This window comes from Aplidium turbinatum, chromosome 1, assembly GCF_918807975.1.
Source record: "Aplidium turbinatum chromosome 1, kaAplTurb1.1, whole genome shotgun sequence".
NCBI lineage: Eukaryota > Metazoa > Chordata > Ascidiacea > Aplousobranchia > Polyclinidae > Aplidium > Aplidium turbinatum.
Genome location: NC_137472.1, coordinates 10,240,776 through 10,263,820, shown reverse-complemented (window position 1 = coordinate 10,263,820; position 23,045 = coordinate 10,240,776). Strand labels below are relative to the sequence as shown.

The window sequence follows — 23,045 nt, the reverse complement described above, 5'->3', positions numbered from 1 at the left end:
GGCATGTTTATTATTTTCTCAGTCTGTAAGAGGCATAAAATTCACCCGCCTTATATCTACTACAGGAAACACGCAATTTCTATGCCACTGGATGGCCAAGGAAATGTGATTGAGCGAGCAAAGCTAGAGAGAAAATGTTGTTGGCTACAAACAGAAAATATTACATGGCTTTATTTTTGGATTTGTGGAGGGCACATGGCTAAGCGCCCTCCTTGAGCCGTTATTGTTTGTAGATGGCTCTAGATTCAAAAACTTCAAAACCAAACCAACCATTGACAGAAACTTGGTCAACTAGATTGACAGAGTAAAGTTTATGCTCTTCGAAATGGTTTTGTCTGATTTGTTTTATCCATCAGGTGCCCCTAAATAAAATGATGTCCAAGAAATGCTTTAGCATTCTAAGAGTTGAACCAGCTCCTCTTGATCCTGTCGTTTCATCGGTTTTACAAAATCGTACCCTCGCTATCTAAGCTAACTGTCACATATTATCACATCTAGCTGATATGCAATAATTTTGTAACAGCTTTTTCCATTTCTTACTGTAGCTACTTGTTTCCGTTTTAGGTAGCAGTGAGATCGCCTTCACAATAATCGATCAACTTCTCATTTGTACACTACCAAAAGGGAGCTGTAAGTATCCGATTTCAATATAAAATTACGTGTTTCTAGTTAAACTTTTAAAATTATCTTCAACACAAACTTTTGATTTGAAGATATTTTAACCTTTTTCATCTCACAACGATCTGGTGATCTTGCGAATAAGCTTGCTTGTCTATACAGCATTTGAGCTTGTAGTCCAGTCGTTGAAGCGCAAAAAAGGGCCGAACCTTGACTTAATTGGTGTAAAGGTGAAACTTTGCACATTGTTTCTGTTGATTATGTAAATTGACCAAAAAAAAAATCCCCGTGAAAATCTTTTGGGGAAAAATGTTATCCGCTTGTTTTGAAAATCTGCCATTTTTTTTCTCAAATTGGCGGATAAACAAAATTTGCAAACAAAAATTAAAAGAACCCAAAAAATTCCTACAAAAGGTTTTCCAAAGGTTTTTTCTAGTATTTATCATCAAGAATAATATATTAAAAATCTAGGAGAATCAGAGCAATGGAAAGTTGTTATTTTCAAGATGGCCGCCTTATCAGTATAGCCTAATGACAATAATTCACTTAATATTCATGCTAGAGCTCTAATTCTGGCGTCTATCCCTAGGTTTAAGATGGTAAGGAATTTATTAAAACAATTCAAAATGAAATTAAATAATTAGTCCAATGGAAAGACTTATATGAAACAAAACCAATATAGTGAAACACTGGCAGTACAAGAATCGCAGACCACTTATTAAGTTATTTACATTCAGTTGCTTAATAATTCCTGGTCATCATCTTCATCCAGAATGACTGATTGTACGTATTGTCACAGGCATCAAGTTACACTGTCCACATGCTGAAGTACAGGGTAGATTATTCTTCCTACAGCTACACCTGGCAGTGCTACAGGCAGTTGTGCAGTTGCAGTGGATTCTATAAGAGGAAATCTGGATCAGCATCCATGTTCGACTCGTCACAAACTGACTGCCTTCCAGTTTCCAACCCCACCCGTAAATTTCCATATCACTCTCCTGTCCTAGCCAGACCATTATTTGGTAGTAAACCCTTAGACAGTGAAATTTTGTCGATGACTCAGAAGGTATTAGGCGTTCTGATGTCACAAATGTTTGGGAAGTGTCTACTTTTTTCTTAGTACTCTGTAGTGCAATGACGAGAGGGAATCCGTCTGCGTGCGACCAAAAATCACAGCCATCGCTTGACAATCTTTGTTCACAATGGATGCTGCTGTCTGCTTTGGAAGAAGGAAGTAATTGGCATAGTCTTTCAGAGTAGCAGCACCCTTTACCAGCTTGTGAAAGACAGATTTCTTACCCACACCAAAGATTCTTGATGTGGTGTCACATCCAGTGTAGGCATGTAGCATGTAGAAAAAGTAATTGGGAACATAGTTCTTCACCCATCACCATTTACGGTTCGTTTATATGATACACTTTGTCAGCATTTTCCTTGTCGGAACGGAAATATAGATCTTCATTTGCTTGTTGCGCATGACGAAGAAGCAGGACCAACAGATCTGCGTCTTCTCCAATCAACGTTGTCGAGTATGACACTGCATTAAGAACAGTAGCCATCACAATCGGAACATCAGCGCCCCTGGGGCATTGATCACTTCGCAGCCTTTAGAATACCCCGCAGTATTTTACTGATCAAGTCGACCATTCTTTCGTTTGTTTATGTTCATCTGCATTAACGACATCTTCGGCCACAAAACCATTCATAATATTGCTCAGGATTTGATCCTGAGAAAAAGGTACGTAACCACTAGGCTACCAGCCAGTGATGTCTTCTGCGCTTCATTGGCAAAGCGGAGTTGCATGATTTCAATCCTAGTCTTCTTTGTGATGTTGAGTTGTGATGTGTTGTGGCTTGGAATCATACGGTTTGCTTTCTGACCCGGTGTCAAGGCAGCAATTATTCCCATCCCGTGGAAAGTCCCCTTCCCATCCGGGGTGATAATATTATGATCAACATTGTCAGCTGCAAATAACATTGTACTTTCGAGTAGGTCTATATTCTTTAGAACAATGGATCCTGACGCTACACAATCAGCTGCATTCTTTTCAAACCTCAGGACTTCTGCGTAAGAAGAACAACATCCCATATTGTGTAAACTGTAAAGTATCAACAAGAAATCTCGACCTGTACAAATGATGTCCTTGAACAGCAAGACCAATTTGCAATGGTACAATCACCGCTCGTGGTCTGACATCTTGGCCAATGCTTGCAACCTTTTGCTTTGTGTTTTTTCCTACAAATAAGGAACGCAACAGGGTTCGCAAAGTTTCAGGCAAGTGGGCTACATCAGAGCAGGACCGAGATTGAGTATCGGTTGCGTAGCCGAGTGGTGAGAACGCCTGCGCGACGTTCGAAGGACGTGGGTTCGACACCGTTCCAGAGCACGCGGCTGTGTCTAGGCAAGCCGAAATAGGGGGAGCAGCTGACTCAAAGACTAGGCCTATATGTCACTTCGCTGCTTCCTGTCGTCTGTTGTAGGCTATCGCATCTGTGATCGTAGTGTTACTGTATATTATGTATCGCAATGGGCGCAAATAAAACACGATTATTATTATTATTATTAATGAGTGCGTCTGTGCATGGATAGTAATCATTAACACATGGAACACCATTATTGATGAGCCTTGCCGCAGTTTTAATTATTTCACTCTTCATCATCCTCATACCTTGTTTTTAGGTAATGACATGGCCACCTAAAGATACGGCCTGATTTGTCACATTTTGCAGAAATTTTCAGGTTTTTCTAACTTTGGGCGAACGTTTAAATAAATTTTTCTAAAAGTTATATTTTTACTCTTTCTTTATTCTTTTCCCCAGATGACACAATAGGTTTTAACATTCTCACATGTTGAAAAACAAAGAAAATTTGATTTCGAAGATTTTAGTCAGACTGTTAATTTTCAATAACAGTCTGATTTTGCGTTTTTCAACTTACTTTTTCTCATTTGCTACTGCTTCCCCAAGGCAACAAAAAAGTTTTATGTCATTAGGAAACCTTAAAAAGTAAAAACATCTAAAAAAATGTCAGTCAAGCAATAGCAGTAGCTGTAATCAAAATCTGCAAAATGTGACAAATCAGGCCGCATATCCAGGTGGCCATGGTAATGAGATCGGAGGATTTCGGATGTTTTCTCTCTCATAGTGACAATGCAATGAAGACCCTGACCTTTAGCTATATAAATAGATTCACCGCACTGTTTCTACAGTATAATTGGGTCTTCAGATATTTTGATCCATAAGGAAGGCAATCATCAATTGCTAAAAACTCCTTCATTTTAGATCTGAGGTCTGATATCGTTAACTGTTCTTCATCATTCTGTTCAAGATGGGAACACATCTTAGAAATGCCTGGTCCTGTTCCTCATCCTTCGGTCGCCCAGATTTTAAAAGGTTTGCCTCAGGTACTCTGCCGCATCGCAAGGGTAAATCCATATATAGAATTAACACTACAAGAATGAAAGTATAAACAGTCTGCAGCATGCAAATCGCCACCGTAATATTCAATACGACCTTTCACGCCGAATGACCAATCGTCAGAACGTCTCTCACAACACTCTGATGTAGTCCTTGCAAAACCATCTGTTTTAACAAAACTAAAGCCAGGTCTGTCCGTGAGAACTCGAGTCCCACAAAACAAACAATGAGTCTTACTGTGGAAATTGCCATCAAGAATTCGAACACTTCGTTTCCTCGTGACGCAGGACCCACATTCCTCTCTGTGCTTCTTAAGATGTATATCGATTGGGTTGGTGTAACATTTACGACAGTCTATGTGTACTTTTCGACCAGCTGTCGCAACAGTGTTGTCCCCTCTATTAGTACTGGCAGCATTAATCCCATCAGCACCCTTTTGACGCAGTATAGCCTACTGGAGGCTTCAGAAGCTTGAATTTCCTTGTCACAGATCGTAATTTCTTTGCAGGCATTTTCCCTGAACCCTTTTTCCGTGTATCCGTAAACTATCTTCGGCAATCACGGTAGGCCAAAACTTTGCCAGTGTGAAATAATTGCAATATGAAATTTACTTTTAAATGAGCACCAACACTAACAATAATTTCATAAAAACTGAATAATTCATTATTTGTACATCCGCCATTTTTTTCAAAATGGCAGAATTTCGAAAATAGCGGATAATTTTTTTCGTCAAAAAAATTTTCACGGGGATTTTTTTTATTGATTGTACACAATGAACAGAACCAATGTGCAAAATTTCAGCTTTACACCAATTCAGTCAAGGTAAAACCCTTCAACGACTGGACTATTGGTCTTTAGATAAGGATAAGGGAAAGATAAAAAAAACAATTTTTATGTCTATACATATATTTATAAGTATCTTGCTAAGACACAGCTACTATGGTTGAACGTTTGTGTCGAACCAAAGAAGGTTAGCCTCATGCAGTTTCTATCACTATCACCATACATTTGGCATGACTAATAGGGTGGAGTGAAACATAGGTTAAAAATGAAAGTTGATAGAATCAATCTGTAATAGTTACTAAAAGTTGTGATGTGGTAAATGTATTCACATGCTGAAATATTTTTGATTTTGATCAACGTTTACGTCTGCCGCAAGTCCATTGAAGTTTTCACTGGTATTTTGGAGCTATGACGTCATCACAATTAGCAGATGGTCACTTTTATCTAACTTCTACCTTCGGTACTTCTATCTAACAATATCAGAGTTGTAAATTACACATAAATCGTTGCAATGCAGTGGAAAATACGTCTTTTAGAACGCTTGTTGCATGTATATGATCAACTGATAAGAAAAAACACGGATTTTAAGCTATTTTCTTCAAATTTCTGTTCCTTTCACAAGTTCATCACCACAGTTTAAGCAAGTATGTGCAATGAAGGTAAAGCAAACTACAGTAGAAAAGTGTTTTTCTTAATATGACAATATTGAGATTTCGGTTGCCTGTTTACTTTTGATCCCATATAAATATTGTAAACGCTTTTTAAATCATCAGCTTATACAGTACATGGGCGTTGGCAGAAATATTGCAGGGGGAGGGGGCAAACATCTTTTAAGCCAAATTTCATCTTGTGAGCTACAACGAGTGCAACGTAGCTAAGTGTATTGATGAAATGTAACGTAAATTTGGACGGCACGAGCGAAAACGTTACAATTAAAGATATTTCCAAGGCATACTTAGCGATAGTTTCCGAAAGCGCGAAAAAATAGTCCTGGAAAAATGTTGGTTTACTTCGAAGAAAATTGGATGAAAAAGATATTATCGCCCAAAGGTAAGAAACATTTTTGAAAGTATCGTTTTCATAAGGAAAGAAACGTTTATAAAACCCAAATCCAGGGGGACAAGTGCCCCTCTCTGCCGACTCCCATGAGTTTAAATCTCATTAAGCACTCCATTTGCCAAAAACTCTCGTTTTGTATTGAATACAGGCATTTCTAATTTTGACTGCAGTCTACTTCGAATAAATCCCTCCCGTTGTTTTTGCCCACACACCGCAGATGCTGCTTCAGTAACGAGGCGCACGGCCCCTTCCATGGCTTGCGTGTGACACGGATAGCTAAGAAATTCAAGCTCTGGAGCTGCAGCATCTTGAATGAAGGACATTAACTGACTGTCCGGTATGTCTCGAGTTAGTGGTGGTTCATATCTCTCTGTATGCTGCCAATCAATCAGTTCAAAGTATTCGTTTGCTTCAAAGATCAAGAGTGGAACTTTAAAGAGACGAATGGAATCTCCATGACCTTGTTTTCTGGAAAGTATCCTTCTCAGTGCTAATTTTCTGTTGTAGCCTACAGACGTTCATCTACCAACATCCACAGCAATAGGTTCTCTTGGTGAGCAAAAAAGGCATTTCGGTTGATACCAGGGACAACTATTGCTTTTAGTTCAGCGCTAAGACAGCGCGACTTTTTAACTACGTGAAACAAAGTGTTTAGCTCCTTTACAGTAAGTAGTACAGGAAGGTTGCGTTTTCACTGCAAACCACGTTGGAGCGTATAACTTGGCAATGTAGGCTACTCCACCAAAAGTTTTCTTGCTTCAGCTGTCCCATTAGGTCATGACGATGTCGCCGCCAATGTGCGGGTTCAACTATGGCAGGAGAGACTGGCAGCCGGACCGACATTGGCCAATATGGAGCTCACACCCATGGAGAGCCTTCCTCCCAGAAAACGTGAACCGTGGAAGTATTGGCGATGCCTCAACCGCTTAAGAACTGGTATTGGCAGGTGTAAAACCTTGATGAGACACTGGGGGTATTCCATGGGGAGCACAAGTTGCAAATGCGGACAGGAGCAAACGATGCAACATCTACTCGAATGCCCTGACCTAAAAGCAAGGTGCTCTGCACAGGATTTGGCCGAGTTCAACGATAGAGCAAGGGCCTGCGTGATGCTCTGGGCTACGGCCGTGTGATACACGATGAAGAAGACCAACGCTCTCAGATTTTACAGGGATTGTTTCGTGAAACATAAAGCTTCAAAATGCGATTGGTTGTTGTCAGCCATCTGGAGTGATTCATCTTTCTTGGATTACAATAGGCAAGCTTGGCATCACAACGCCCTGAGCTAATTGCTTTACAGATGCCATACAAGTACAGTAGGCTACTGCTGGTCTGTGCTTAAGCTCACGTCAATTGAAGGCAGTTGAATATCAACAGCCTCAAACTCTGTGACTGGTAAACTGTCACAGTCTTCAAGTTTTTTACCAATGGAGCCAGAAAAACTTAGTGGACCAGATGTAACTCCATCAAGATAATGCATCAAGTGTCTCAGTGGTAATTCATTAAAATGCAACAGACATACAAACCGCTGCAATGGCTTTTTCAGGCCCTTTTTAAGAATTGCATATTTCCGATTATGTTGCTTAAATGGACTAATTGAATCGTAAGAAATATCCTCTATGACGTCACATGCGATGGTTTTGTTGCGGAAAAAAATCTGAAGCAAATTGTGATATTTAATCAGCACATCCCTTGTAATCTTGAACTTGCTTGCGGCAGACGAAAACTTTATTTTAAAACGCTGAAATTTTCAAAGCTTAATAGTCAAGCCACACTACAACTTTTAATCGCTATTACAGAGCAAAAATCAAAATTTTCTTTTTTCACTCCACCCTAATGACTAAGTGGTGTCACGACATATATTCAGCTATTCTATATTCTATTTACTAGACGTTTCAGATTTTCAAATTCATTAAAGCAGTGGTATACTCAGGAATTTTATGAAGGATGCGGGGATGTTTTCCACAACAGCTTAAAGAAGGAGAAAACTTGCTTCTGTTTTAAGTCTAAAGGCCAGTGCTTGTTACAATTTTCTTTCTTTTTTTTCATGTCTACTATCAACTGCAGCGATTATTTAACCCTAAACAAATATCATTGTGAATCTATGACAGATAGCCTATATTCTAAATAATTTGAAGGTTACATGGTAAAGGAAAATAATCAGAGTTGTTGCACTAAAAAGACATTCTACACTACAGCAGAATAAAATTTTGGTTACCAGCTCGGAAAGTGTCCCAGTAGTAACCCAACTTTTTTTTTAAACATTTCTGTAATGTAATGATGAGCGTCGGTTTTCACCGATTTGTTAAATATTATTATGTCTAAATGGCAGACTTGCAATAACAAACCGAATTTTTTATTTCAAAAAAAACTTTGCTTGCTACCGTTGGCGATTTAATATTAATCAGAAATCTTTAAAAAGTTTGTTGAAGTCAAAACATTTGACAATATTTTATATGGATTATGTATTCCGATGTTCGTATTTGATGGAAGATGTTGATTACTAGTATACTCGGTAGCTAACTTAAAAATAATTTTTGGAAAAATTAATGTTTTTTTTTATTGAATAGGCCTGCTCTCCAGAAAATCTTGAAATTTTGCTTTGGGTCATATTTCTCTGCATTTTGAAAAATCATACTGTTCTAGACGCAATAGATACCGCCATATTTTTCATGAAATTGTCAATTCAACTGATTAAAAGTTTTTATGAACAAACTACAATCTTAAACGGGTTGTTTTTCCTTATTTCAGTAAAGTTTTATTCACCTTTCATTTACCTCTCTACTTTGATTTACTCTTCCAGAAATTTCATTCACTAGCAAAGCACTAGATTGAGTGTAAAAAAGTTTTTCAAAATGGAAAAAAAAAGCATATTAAATGTTACATGTAAAATTACAAGCCGATAAACGCTGAACAAATTAAATGTGAGTGGCCCCCTAGCCGGAGGGTTGGGAAGAAGTAAATACGACCTTGAACAATTTAAGCTATTGATGACACAAGCCAACATACATTTTATGTTAGCATAGTAAATGCCATTCCGGAGTACATTTTGGGTGCTGAATTAAACAATCACATCATATTTTTGTATCACAGCAAGATTTTATGATATCTGAATGCTGTTTTTGGTAAAAATTAGTAAAATTCACCCCCTGATCTATATTGGTAGACTATGAATTCTTCACGGATTGGACATTCTTTTGAGACATGGTGTTGAGATTTAGCCCTGCTGTCCCACAAGCATATAAAACACGGGTATTTTTTGTATCAACTTTGTTGGCTGAGTAAGAAATTTACCATTTTGAGATCCACACATATTACCCACTTAAGATCAGCATGTCTGGTCTTCTCCAAAATGATTTTGACATTTTCACATTTTTCCTTCATACCAACAGAGTGACCAATAGGGATGGATGTGAATATGTTACCATTGTAAAGCAAAACACGTTTTAGACTTCTCATTGAACTGTCAATGAAAAGTCTCCGGTCGGCATATTTACAAAAGGTTCCCTATTTTGTGCCTATCTCGAAAACTGACCAATCAGAAGCCGTATCGCTTTCTTACGTCAACTCATTTGCAAAGTTTCTTTGCGTGATTGCGTCGAGTTCGTAGGTTTTCTCCAGGATTGCCAGTTCTGCGGTTTTCCCCTGAAGTTAAGCTAGTTTTATTTCAAAGTCGCGGAAAAATGTTAGCAGTGGCGTTTTTTCTTATTTTGTTTTATATTCACAAAAAAAGCTTTGACTATATTCTGGACTTGTTTCATCACTTTCGACGACTGGGCTACTTTTCAGTAGCAGTTGGGCTTTAAATTTTATAAACATCTGGCAACCTTAGTTTGCTCGCTGTTCGTGTCTGCTCTGCTGTCTGGCAGGCTAATCGCTAGGCTAGTACTGTGGCAGGCTATATTTCGTAATATTTTTGTATATATCAAATAATCACTGAATGTACAATGTGCAGTAATGAATCGTGATGATTATCCAATTCTTACAATACATTTTATCTGCATTTTTAGATTTGGACTATCGGACAAAAAGAAAGCATTTCACCCCTACATCTCATTCCTATATATGTTGCAAACATTTCACTGAAGTTGAAATTTTGACGTTATAATTTACACATTTTGACTCATAACTTTCTGCGTTTGCAACCCAAATGCAAAATACAAAGCATATTAGAAATCAAACCGTTGGCCTTAAGTAAGGATATCTTTGTTTTTCTAATAAAATAAAAGAAAAATGTGGAAGACTCAACGACAAAATAAAAGACAAAAAATGGACAACAAATGTATTAGGCAAATAATAGATCAATAGCCGCCTCAAAATTGAATTTTTCGAGCTTTCGCCGAAGCAAAATCAGCGATAATATCTTCAAAATCAAGTTTTTGAACGTAATCTCTTTCTATAGAAAGAATCGATAGAGCTGATAGCCGATCATCATTCATGGTAGAACGTAAATACGGCTTTATCATTTTGAGCTTTGAGAAACTCCTCTAGATTTATGACGTAATAAATGTTACTAAAAATTGAACAACAGACGAAGTACAGGCTACAGCTATCCAACATCACGCAAGAAGCAACTCGTTTGGATCATATTGGTCACAGCGGTAAACCATAATCTCTTCGTGGGAAAATTGTAACATAAAGTTCCCGGATCCGTTTGTCTGCATGTAGTGACCGAAAAGAAACACTCCTTGAAACGTCTATTCTTAAAGTGTATTCCTGTAAAATTAGCCCGCGGCTATCGAAATCGAGATGCAACGCCTTACACCTCTAAAACTGTCACTACGATACAGATTACTTGGATAAAAGACGGAGAATTTGTCCAGCTAGCAAGCACCAAATAAACCAGTTAAATGTGCGACCGACTTCCAACAAACAACTTCAAGGAATGAATCAGAAAAATTTGTGATAACTCAAAGGCACGTGAGCAGTTCGTGTGACGCAATATTTCATGTTTAAACAGCTTTCAACAGGTTTGACACAGGTCTTACAAACGATGGCGCAATTTTGGCTCATGTTTTAGGAATTTCCATGACGTAATATTCAGTAGACTTGAACGGTTTTTATATGACGTTTGACCAGGCGAACAACCGTCTGGAACACATATATTCCCATGCTCATTATGCTCCATTAGTCCTTCTATGTCGCAACAAAACAAAAAAACATATTACTTTTTAAAGTACTTTAACCCATTTGTGCCGAAAGTGAAAGTACTTAAAAAAAATTTTTGAAAATTTAAGTATTGCATAATCATGACCTAAAAAACATTTCACAATTAATTTTTTCTTAATTATGTTAGTACCGGTTGAGAAAAAGACCGTCCTACATATAGGACGCTAGGCAAATCCGCTATCAAATTTTGCAAGTTTCTTGTGCGTAATGCGTAGGCCTAATCGTTATCGCTCAAAGTGATAAATGGAAAGTCTCTTGTCATCGAGCATTTTATTGAAACGAAAGTTCACAAAATACGAAGATGAAAATTAGCAAAGCAACACATCACTGAAACAAGTCATTTAGCGGATTGAAATCGCTTTGAGGCCGAATTCGCCTACGTCAAGATGCTCTCCATCTAAAAATGCCAAGAGAAAACTAAAAAATTATCAAAACTTTCAGTAAATTACGATAATTATGTTATTGTTCTAAAAACAAACACAACTACTTTGTTATACAGCGTAGAAATCATAGGGAATCGCTGTTTGATACCACTTGATGCGTGGGAATTGATTGTCGCTTTTGCTTCATTTTGCTAACACGTGTGCCTGGCGACCTATATATTGGACACCAATCTTTTGAATCAATTTTCTCGAAAATTTTTCTGCCAATTAAATTTAAACATTTGTTGTAAAATAGGTTGATACATAACGAATAAAGACAATGACAAATATTTTTGGAAGCTTATTTGCATATGCGGATTTATTGATATAATTCGACATGCATCTTCAAAGTTTCAGACTTAGCAAAATCGGGAAAATTGAAAATGATGTCAAGTCTCAACAAAACAAGCAATTTTTGAAAAAAGTTGTGATATATGCTGCAAAAATACTCATAAACGTGTTTTGACTTCATCTAAATCTAAAAACTGAACGTGCGAAGAAAAATTTTAATTTGAGTAGGTGTCCTACGTATAGGACGCTAGGCATAAATGGGTTAAACAAAGCCGAATTCCGATTGCGCTAAACAGTTATTCGAGTTCCACTTTCCAACAGGTTCTTTTCGTTTTACCTAGATGCGAGTATTTTAGATACTTCATAAGAAAGACTGAGGTCACCTATCAAGTCATTTAGTTCATTTTGCTTAACTGTTTGTGGATCATCACACGAGGCAACAAATTTATCTCCACTTGCATCCCCCAAACTTACAACTTCCTCAATATCTGGTGACAAATTCTGGAAATCAGAGACGGGGAATTCAGTACAATGTGGAACTGGTCGGATTGCTGATGGTACATCCGGATACTTAATCATGTGCTTGTCCTTAGCATTAAATCCTTTAGTCTTGACCATGCAAAAGTAAAAAAAATTGCAGATGGCTTTGTGGCTCTCTCCAGACCATAGGAATAGCAAACTTCATACCTTTTGGATTTCGAATTGATCCATCGTCTTAGGTTTTCCATACAAGCTTTACATGCAGTATGTGGAGCCCTGATCACCAAGGCGAATTTTGAAGTATGCAAGAAAATTATTCTTGTTTCAGAAAATTTCTTAGATTTTTTTTGATTAGGAACAGTAAGTTATAACTGCCACATGTGTAACAAAAAAACATCAAGGATATTTTCACACTTTCTCCTTGAAGATGCCCCCTCCCCCCCTGGTACTTATTCACACCACAAACAGAACTAACAACTTGCCAATATGAAAAAATCCGAATTTCCGAAAATTATAATAAGAATGAGTTATAGACAAGTGTCTCATCAGCTTAAATCTCCACGCTCAGCAGTAACTATGGCGGACTTCTCACAAAAAGTAAAATTTATAACCGAAGGTAAATAACAAAAAGTGGTGTGGTAGCCTACTAAACATTCAGGTGAAAGTGAATGTATCCCTTCCTGTAAGTGGTGGTTTATGGACAGTTCTCAGCAGGTACATTAGTTGGATGGTCTATCATAGACAGATGGTCAACTAGCCACAAAGTCTACTATAGTAAGAAGTAAGAAGATATATACTATATATATATATACTATATACTATATATACTATACTATATATATATACTACTATATATATATATATATATATATACTATATATACTATATATATATACTATATATACTATATATATATATACTATATAATATACTATATATATACTATATATACTATATACTATATATATCGTAAGAAGATATATACTACTATAGTAAGAAGGTCTAGGTGGCCTTCTTGACCAGTGGATCATCTAGCTAGGAGGCCTTCTAACTGGTGTACCTTCTGAACATAGGTCGGTCACTCCAATGGTCATGGTGTGATAATAAATTTCCAAATGTTACAAGATAAAATAATTTCTATGTTTTTGACAAATTTTCTAACACTATTGGCTCATAAGGTCTTTATAAAACTGTAACAGTAAGAGAAATTTCGGCTAAACATCCAATATTATGAGAAAAAATATCATGCCAAAATCTCCAAAAACCTGATGCGATAGGTATAACCTGATGTCATTTTTGAAATCAGCAGCCTCAATATACACCAAATCACATCTTACATTGCAGACACAATTTTTTTTGTAGGCCTGTGTTATCAATAGCAGCTTTTTATATTTTTAAACAGTTGCAAAAAATTCAACAGACTAAAGCGAGTTGGCCCTTAACAGCTGTGCCTCCCCCCCAGTTGGGGCGCACAGGGGCGTTATCACGCCCTGTAATGTACTGCTACACCAGACCGATGAGTATAAGTTACAGTTAACTCTACAGAGGTTAGGCTCCTGGAGTCTTGTTCAGTTTGGGGGGGGGGGCTGTCGATTCTTCTTATGCTTTAGGAGTGATATCTCTGTTATTTGTTAAGGCACGGTTTCAAAATTTGGGATTCACTTTGTAAAATTATTCAAAATGAGCATATCCAAAAATTAAAACAATCTGAATTTTAGAACTGCTCATATACGTTGAAATGTTGACGTGACTAATTTCTTTTAGATTATTTTGCCATTGCATGAGTTTACACATTATTTTTTGGTAAAGTAATGAAGAACATGCATTGCAATGTTGTGATTAATTTTTTTTTTTACATAATCTCAATTTGAATCTATATTTTTCATGCAAAATAATATAATAATGCAAAATAACATATAAATGGAATATGAAATATTTCAGAGGATGTGCTGAGAAATGCCTTATATCTCTCAATTTATAACCTTTATACGCTCAAAACTTCAACTCAATTGAGGTGAATAAAAGTTAGGAAAAGTCAAGAAATCTCATAGTCGCAGCGTCAGTGGCTTTAGAGCTACAACTGTTGATACAAAAAAGTTGCATTGACAGCTCACCCTCCAACTTTCAAAGGGTTAAGGTCGAATAGATCATTTGCTGTGCGCACGTTGTTGCAAGCTAAACACAGAACATTTATGTCTACCAGACACTCCAATCATTTTGTGCAGACTTATCAGTGGCTGTTGATAGAATGGTGTGTCAGTGGTCTGTCGAGTCTAAAATCATGATGTGCAGGCCCTGGATAGAACGGCAAAGACCTGCTGTTGACATTTACTTTCATCTAAATTTTTTTTTTATAGAAACGAAAGACAGCCGTTGCAGTTTTGCTTTCACGAAGTTTCAATTCACTGTATATTGATACAATATGTCCTGAAAATATGGCCATGTTTTGGCTGTACGTCCGATTAACATTTTTCGCTTTTACTTTTTAGATTTTCTATCTTCTCGTCAGACACTATAAGGTTAACTGTTTTTTCTTATAGTTTATAGGTTTATTCAAAAAATTAGCAATTTTGTTTAGTTATAAATTTTGCAAGTTCATGCGAACTAATGTTTGAAAGGAGCAAAACACAATTCCTGCGTATGCCACTGCATTACAGTATCGGTTTAAGGTGTCTTGCTTATGTAGTTCATTATAAAATTTTGTAGTATGTTCACTTTTATTGTTTTGACATTGCAGATGGACACACAGGTATGGTATAGAAACAACTCGGGTCTATTCTAAAACTATGATTTTTCACAAACTGTAAAAATTGGTATGCACATATGCGTAAGCTACATTATCTTACTGTCTTACATATAACATCTACATGACATTGTACTTACAGTAAGCAAAAATGTCTGATTTGACGACTTGTTGCATTTTTTTGTTTCAGGAAGTAATCTTCACTTTGATTCACCCATGGATATGACACATGGTAATAGCTTTTCGTTACCGAGCAGTTGGTCGAACAATAATTAATCGAGTTGGTCACACAATAGTTTGAGATTTGGTGAATTGAGCATTGGAGGTATAGATTTTGTGGTGTTTGGAGATTTGAGATAATTTTTCCCTATTTTACCTCCACAATAATTTCTCTACCTAAATCTAACAAGGCTAGAATCCCTCAGTTTCTCAAGTCTATAATGTCTCAAATTTAACATCTTCATCCCTCAAAACTGCAATGCTCAAATATTAATAGCCAAACCTTAACTCCAAAACCATAAACTTCAAATACGTAATCACTAAAAGCTAATAGCCAATTCTCTAAGTTCCTTCCAACACTTTCAATCCCTCAGTTCCCAAAATCTGAATTCCCCATATCTCCAAACACACAAATCTCCACTCTCCTTAACCCATTAAAAGCCGCCACAAGTTCCCGTTGCTCGTTTTAGGTGCTACGTATTTCAGACGACAAAGTTGTATTGTCTTAAATTTTTAATCAGATCAAAAAAATCTGGTGATTTTTGCTTTTTTGATGCATTTTTTGTTTGTCTTTTAAAAGGACACCGGCCACATGGTCAAATATAAATCTCGTGATACCTTAACAGAAGCGGGTGTTTGTTTCGGTAGAAATTTTTCAGATCTTTCTTGAAGGACAATTCAAAATTATTGTATAAACATATTATATTCACGGTACCCATTGGCGTAGCTAGTGGGAGGGCGGTACCCCCCAGAAGGCAGTCCCCCCCCCGGTCGGAAGCTTGTGGTGGCAGAATTTTTACATGTAAATGAAAAAGCATAATAAAAATCTTTTTTGAAGCGGATTTGTCTCGAATTCTATTTGCTGGCTCCTACTTCAAACGATCAGGGGTGGAAAAATCATGGTCTGCCCCGGGCGGCGCAAACTCTAGCTATACGCCACTGACAGTCGTTGTCGTCGGCTCCAGCTTGTGTCCGAGCAATGGTTTCATCGTCAAATCTAATTTGGCTTTGGATGGTGATGTCGTATATGGGTTTGGAGGCCCAGTCTATGATGGAAAATTCGTTGACAAAAGTCACATTGTATGGAGGATGGGGACATGGTAGTTTTAGTTTTTGTATTAATCGTTTTTCTTGGGCTTTTTTTATCCTGTTTTTTTTTTAAATTTCCGTGCCTTCCTTAGATCTTTTTCTGCAGAGTGATCTGTCACTAGCAAGTTGTTCCGATGAATCCATATCAATGTTTGCATGGTTGAGGGAGACTTTCAGCTGATGTTTGTATCTCATTTTTGGTCTTCTGGGGGGTCTTTTTCTTGTCTCTAGTTCACCAAATTAGTTCACCATTCGCATGACATGTTCACTGGTGTTGCAATATGGTGGCTTCTGAACTGAGAAACCTAGCGCGATCAAGGACTGCATAGTTGGTGAGACAATCTTCCCAACGAGTGCCTAGCATTTGACTCAGTTTCCTCTGCCGGAAATTTTCAAGACGTTTGATGTCACGGCGGTATAACGTCCATGTTTCACAAGCATAGCGAATGGTGGAGAGAACGACTTCCCGGAGGACCAGAATTTTTGTGTGGATAGATATAGCTTGGTTGTTGAAAACACGATGGTTAAGTCTTCCATAGGCACAATGTGCTGCTTTTATACGATTTTCAATACCCTTTGACAGTGTAACAAACAGCCAAGAAAATTTGGCCATGTGGCCGGTGTCCTTTTAAAAAGTTACAGTAAATATAAAGCATAATAAACAAACAAAAGAAGCAAAACCTTACACAAATTAAAGTGTAGTAGGAAGCACAATATTATAGAGTGTCAAACTATGAAGAGATATAATTCATGTCTATTACTAATAGGCAATAAAATTTCCATGTTTCTCCTCACTTCATCTCTTCCGACTCTTCTCATTTTTCAACAATCTTCAAACTTTCACAAAATCCAGAAAAAGTACGCTGTTCTGAAATATTTATCTGCACCTTCCAAAACAGACCCTAAACAACTACTAGCAAGTCCAAAATGATTCAATCAAAATTGGATGATGCAATACTGAGTCATTCAAAACAATGTTCTTTTAAAAGAACAACGGCCGTGAATGGGTTAATGTCAACCCCCCTAATCCCCACTCTACCAAATACCTTCTTCTGAATCTTTACTCCCTAAAATCCCCACTTTCCCGATTTTTCAATCTCTTCTGTTCTTCAACTCCCAATTTCCCTAAGTTTAAAGAAACACGAATCCGTAATTATCCGCCAAATCCCCAGTATCCTCACTTTTTCAACTACCTATTGTTCGACCAACGCTTGTTTCAACAACTGTGATAATGCAATGGTTTAGATGAACGTTTCATAAATATTATTGTATCATTCAATACACGAAACTTGAGTTTAATACCAAATTGAACTCCATAGCTGAAACATATTTATTCATTTACAACTTAGTAATCCTAATTTAAGTGTGCAGTATATTATATTTGTTACACATATTATACGGAAATGTTTTCATGGTACTATATCAATTTTGTAGGCTCTCGAGGTGTGCGCTTGAGCAACATATTTCAGGAATGCTCTTCATTCAGTACCACCTAATGGATGGAATAATTCCCCGGCAACAATACTTCAACAAATATCGGAAACTTCACTCCGTCAATCTCGATGACTGGATCTGCGTCAATGGTTTAAAGCCTTTACAAGTGTGCTAAACTGCTAGGATTAAAGCTTGCAAAAATGCTTTCCAGTCCGAAAATAAAGATCAGATAAAAAAACGATTGTAATTAAAATGTTGTTATGTTTTACTCGCAAGCCTAATATTGTTCTTGTACATAGATCTATGTTTCAATATCACCTACCATGTTATAGATTTCGTGTAGCATTTTTTTGCTCAGAATGAGTTGTTCATGGAATATAGCTTACCCAATGCATTGTTGTTTCAGATGATTTCTTGAACCGTCATTGCGATGTGCATATCAGCATTAACAGTTGCAAAAGTGGCAAGTACCGCAATCTAAAATGCCGGGAAGTTAGTTTTGGAGGTAGCTATACAATACAAACTTAACTTTCAAACGAAACGTTATAGATTGAGAGAATGTTTACCTCGATTTATCTGTTTGTGGTTAAAAATTGATGAAGCACAGAATGTATGTAGAAGATAGTCACATATTATTTATTATCTGAGCAAGAAGATGGAAAAATAACGTAGAAAGGCTCCCACCGTAATTCTACAGTTCTACTGAGAGTCGGGCAACGAGTTATTTTCTCTAAGCCACCTTTCCTTCAGCAACTATGCATATCTAATTTATGACATCCTGGATTACAGTTGCTAATAATGGTGGCTGTGAACAATTCCAGGAGCAAAGAACACCATGAACTATTCTTAACCATATCTTAATACGAGCTGCTTTCGTACGCGGAAAGCACATCACGAGCTATCTTAGCCCGTGCTAATTAATCGCTAATAACGAAAGCTATGAAAATCACAGGGCCAAAATATTTGACAAGATAATAGCCATGTGTATTGTGCGTGCAGAAATTAAATTTGTACCCAAGCAAATTATTGAAATAAACTGTTTGAGATGAAAAAACGTCAGAATGTCGGCTTTTATTTTAATTTCCTAACAATAACTTCAAAATTGAAATTTTTGAATTATAACACAAAGCAATGCTAAACTAAACAAAAAATTACCTTTGCTCATAAATATAAGCCATTTTTGGGCGTTTTTACATCTCAAAGTAATTGCACTAACATTAAATTATATATAAATCTATTATTGCACGAAAATGTTTCGCCAGCTGTGAGGAAATGCTTATTGTGAATGGCAGGAAGGTAGAAAAATGACCAGTAAGGTTTAGAAAAATTGCAAAGAATAAAAACTAAAAGTCAAGAAATTTCACATTTTTAGCATATTTCCTTCTGAGAAATATTTCACTACTAGAGTGGGGCGTCCTCATAAAACCCCGTGTCGCTACAGATAGGGCTAAACCAACAACTTTATTGATTTATGTTTAGCACCTGTCAAATCACAAAAGGACTTCTTGGATAATCCATTTAGGATAATGCATACCCATTTCCTTAAATTTTAATACTTTGTTTATAACAATTCAAAACTAAAGTTCTTGCCATTACTAGCCTACATACTGTAGGCTACCTAGTTCAAAGGGAAAATTTCTTGGATACATATCCTCTTGAAAAATCTTTGCAATTAGTAAAGAGTGCTTCTTCAACGGTGCGTTGTTTGAAATTTTAAAGGGCATTGAGCGGTGAGACAGATTTCTAACTAAAAATAATAATGCAGGTAAACTCACAAAAAAAAAATGTTCTTGAAAAATTAATTCACATTAAGATGATTCTTTAATTAAGACAGCAGGTTTTTGATCGGTGCTTAATTTAGAAATTGAAATCTTCACGAGTGTTTGTCAGCAGCACCCATGGGAGGAAGAACAAGCACCTTCACGTGGTCCCCCCGTCAGTAACATACGAAATTATACAAAATACGTATGCGACACGAAGCTTGTCAAACAAGAGCTAATTAGACTGTTCAGCGCAGGGTGGGTAGGAAAATGCCCTTTTCAGGGCACGGCAGTGCTCGCACTGTCGAAAAGTACCGACGACCCACCGTACTGCAGATGAACACCGAGGGCATCACGGCCAGCAAGCTCAACATCATCGAGCACCTGGCCACCAAGCATCAAGCCCTCATCATCCTCCTCCAGGAGACTCACTGTACATCTGTGGATAAGTTGGTAATAACCAACTTCACACTCGCAGGCGCAACCTGCAGCAGGAAACACGGCCTCAAAGCGGAAGAACACGGCCTCAAAGAGGAAGAAGCGCTGGACAGAAGCCATAGACTCAATCGACTTCACGCACTCCAGCCGCACAGCATGGAGTGCACTCAACAACCTCACTGGCAGATCACGTGCCTCTCGTCGCCAATGCCCGATTTCAGAAAATGCCATCGCCTTACAACTTCTGAAAAATGGAGTGCACAGAACGAGAGACCGTGAATCAGCAAGTCCGTCCTCAAGGAAATGACGGACCTCTGGAAGGTCCCAACACCTGTCGAAGGCAACATCTCTGGTGAGTTTACCCCAGAAGAATTTGCCTCCGCCCTCCAGTACTTAAGCCAGGCAAATCCCCGAGCCTTGACCACCTATGCCCGGAACTAATATTCTAAGCTGCCCCCTCTATGAGGTCCTTGTTAAAAGACTTCCTTTCCTGCTGCTTGCGTCACCTGCGCATCCCAAGAATCTGGAGAAGAGCCCTAGTGGTTGCAGTCCCAAAGCCAAAGAAGCCCCCAGGGGATTCGAAGAGCTACCGCCCCATCTCTCTGCTCTGTATCCCCTTCAGGATACTCGAGAGACTTATCTACGCCCGTGTCGAACCGGTAATATACCCTCAGCTTCCTCGGGAACAAGCCGGCTTACGCCACGGAAGATCAACCGTAGACCAGGTCACTCTGATGACTCAAGACATCGAGGACAGCTTCTCGGCAAAAAAGAAGGCTGGCGCCGTGTTTGTCGATCTTACGGCTGCCTACGACACTGTATGGCACAGCGGCCTTACCTGCAAACTACTCCGTCTCCTTCCTGACAGGCACATGGTCCATATGATTATGGAACTTGTGCAAAACCGCAGCTTTACCCTTTCCACCGGTAGCGGCCGACGAAGTAGACTACGTCGACTCAGGAACGGCGTCCCATAGGGCTCTGTCCTGGCTCCCCTCCTCTTTAACAGTTACATCTATGACCTTCCTGACACCATATCCAGGAAGTATGCTTACACAGACGATCTGGCTCTCCTGCATCCAGCCGGAGATTGGCAGTCAATGGAGAGGAACCTAAGCCAGGACATGTCAACTATATCAACATATCTCCAGAAATGGAAGCTACAGCTCAGCAAGGCAAAGACAGTGTCGGCGGCCTTCCATCTAAACAACAAGGAAGCAAAACGTGAGATCAACATTACCACCGATGACGAACATCTCCCCCACTGCGCCGAACCCACCTACCTCGGCGTAACCCTGGACAGGTCACTCACGTACCGACGACACCTGGAGTCACTGCGCAAAAAAATATCTGCGCGCGTTGCACTTTTGAGGCGGCTGGCGGGTTCCGGCTGGGGACCTGATGCGAAAACCCTTCGCACAACTACCTTGGCCCTCGTCCATTCTACCGCTGAGTACTGCGCACCAGTGTGGTGCCGCAGCTCTCACACCCGCCACATTGACACCGCCATCAATAACGCACTACGCACTGTGACTGGATGCCTGCGTCCCACTCCAACGGACTGCCTTCCCATCTTTGCAGGCATCCAACATGCTGAGCTTCGTCGTAAAGGAGCCATGATTTCCCTTGCTCGTCGCGCACTGGACCCCGACCACCTCCTCCACAGTACACTCCAGCGCCTACCTGGAGGACAGCAGCAACTGAAATCAAGACGCCCATTTGTGCCCGCCGCACGACAGCTTCTGAACAACGTTGAAGATCTTGGAATAAGTGCGGCACACTGGACGAACTACACATGGAACATGGAGTGGCAAAACAAAATCTCCCGACTCCGTGATTTCCTACCCGACGTCGATCCCCACCCTCCGGGAATGTCCCTCGCAAGACTTGCGTGGGTCCGGCTTAACCGCCTACGAACCGGCGTAGGTCGCTTTCGTTCAGACATGTGCAGATTGGGCCTAGCTCCCTCACCGGGATGCGAGTGTGGCGCCACAGACCAGACAGTAGATCATGTCGTCCATGACTGCCCAATCCATCAACCACCACGTAGAACGCTTGGACTGAAGGCCCTGGATGACGAGACTGTTGAGTGGCTGGTGACATCATGCCCAAACATATAGTCCGGAAGAACAGCTCATACGACGAAGAAGAAGAAGCAGCACCCATCCAATGAATTTTTCTGCATTATATCTTTGATTTATCTTTTATCGAATATATTATTTTACTTGAATGGCCGTCATGCTTGTACAGAGAGTATGTCTTGTGATAACTTCCGGTCATAAACAGCAAATTCCTGTTAAAATATCATAAATTTCAATCAAGCTCCGGCTAAACATGCAATGCCACATGATGAGACTTAGTGCGATTTCATAATTGCTCTACCCACTCTTTTCCTTTACCTGTTGGAACCGCGGGTGGTCCATCCGCCAAGTCACTTTAAAATTAATATGCTGAAAGAGGGTGAAGTCAAAATTCTTAAGTACACACATTTTCACTGTATTTGGTGTTATATTAGAACCTTTTGCCATGTCTACCTAGCGAGTTAAAATCAAAAAAAAAATGCCCTGCAGTTCTTGTATGTAGGTGAGTGCCTAAATTTGTATGTCGCGGGAAAAAATCAAAAACTTGTTCAAACCTCTTCAATTTTTACATTATGTTTTGGTGATATATTGGCAACTTTTGCGATATCTAGCTAATTAAAATTGAGAAACAATTTTTTTTTGCCATTTTTGATCCACCCTAATAAGTAGACTTAGCTCGATTTCATAATTGCTCTACTCACTCTTTCCTTCATCTCGATACAAACCAAAACGACCAAAACAAACCAACTTTCTTATTTGCAATTCACAGTAGTATATTTGAATGGATACGATGAAAAGTACGATGAAACATGGGAGTATCCAATAAGATTCGAGTTTTTACCGATATGTAAGTACAGTATATGTCAGTTGTAAGATTAAGTGTTTTCTTCTATAACAACTTAAAAAGGGTGAATATTTGATGTAGAACAGTTTGATATTATTTATAATTTGGTTCAAGGCAAAAACTTAAGTGTAATTTCATATTCCAATGCTTTAGAGTTTGGAATCTCAAATTTCAAACACTAGTAAAAGCACTAGACAA

The 23,045-nt window shown here is 38.5% G+C and overlaps 1 protein-coding gene across 1 annotated transcript in view; it reads left to right on the top strand.

Annotated features, from left to right (window-relative positions):
• Positions 1-23,045, top strand: part of LOC145774942 (uncharacterized) — a 69,477-nt gene that overhangs the window by 35,806 nt on the left and 10,626 nt on the right. Inside the window, exons 13-17 of the mRNA XM_082586233.1 lie at positions 565-630; positions 14,977-14,988; positions 15,173-15,214; positions 18,131-18,229; positions 22,773-22,850. Coding sequence (XP_082442359.1) covers positions 565-630; positions 14,977-14,988; positions 15,173-15,214; positions 18,131-18,229; positions 22,773-22,850 — 297 coding nt within the window. The remainder of the gene's footprint in view (positions 1-564; positions 631-14,976; positions 14,989-15,172; positions 15,215-18,130; positions 18,230-22,772; positions 22,851-23,045) is intronic.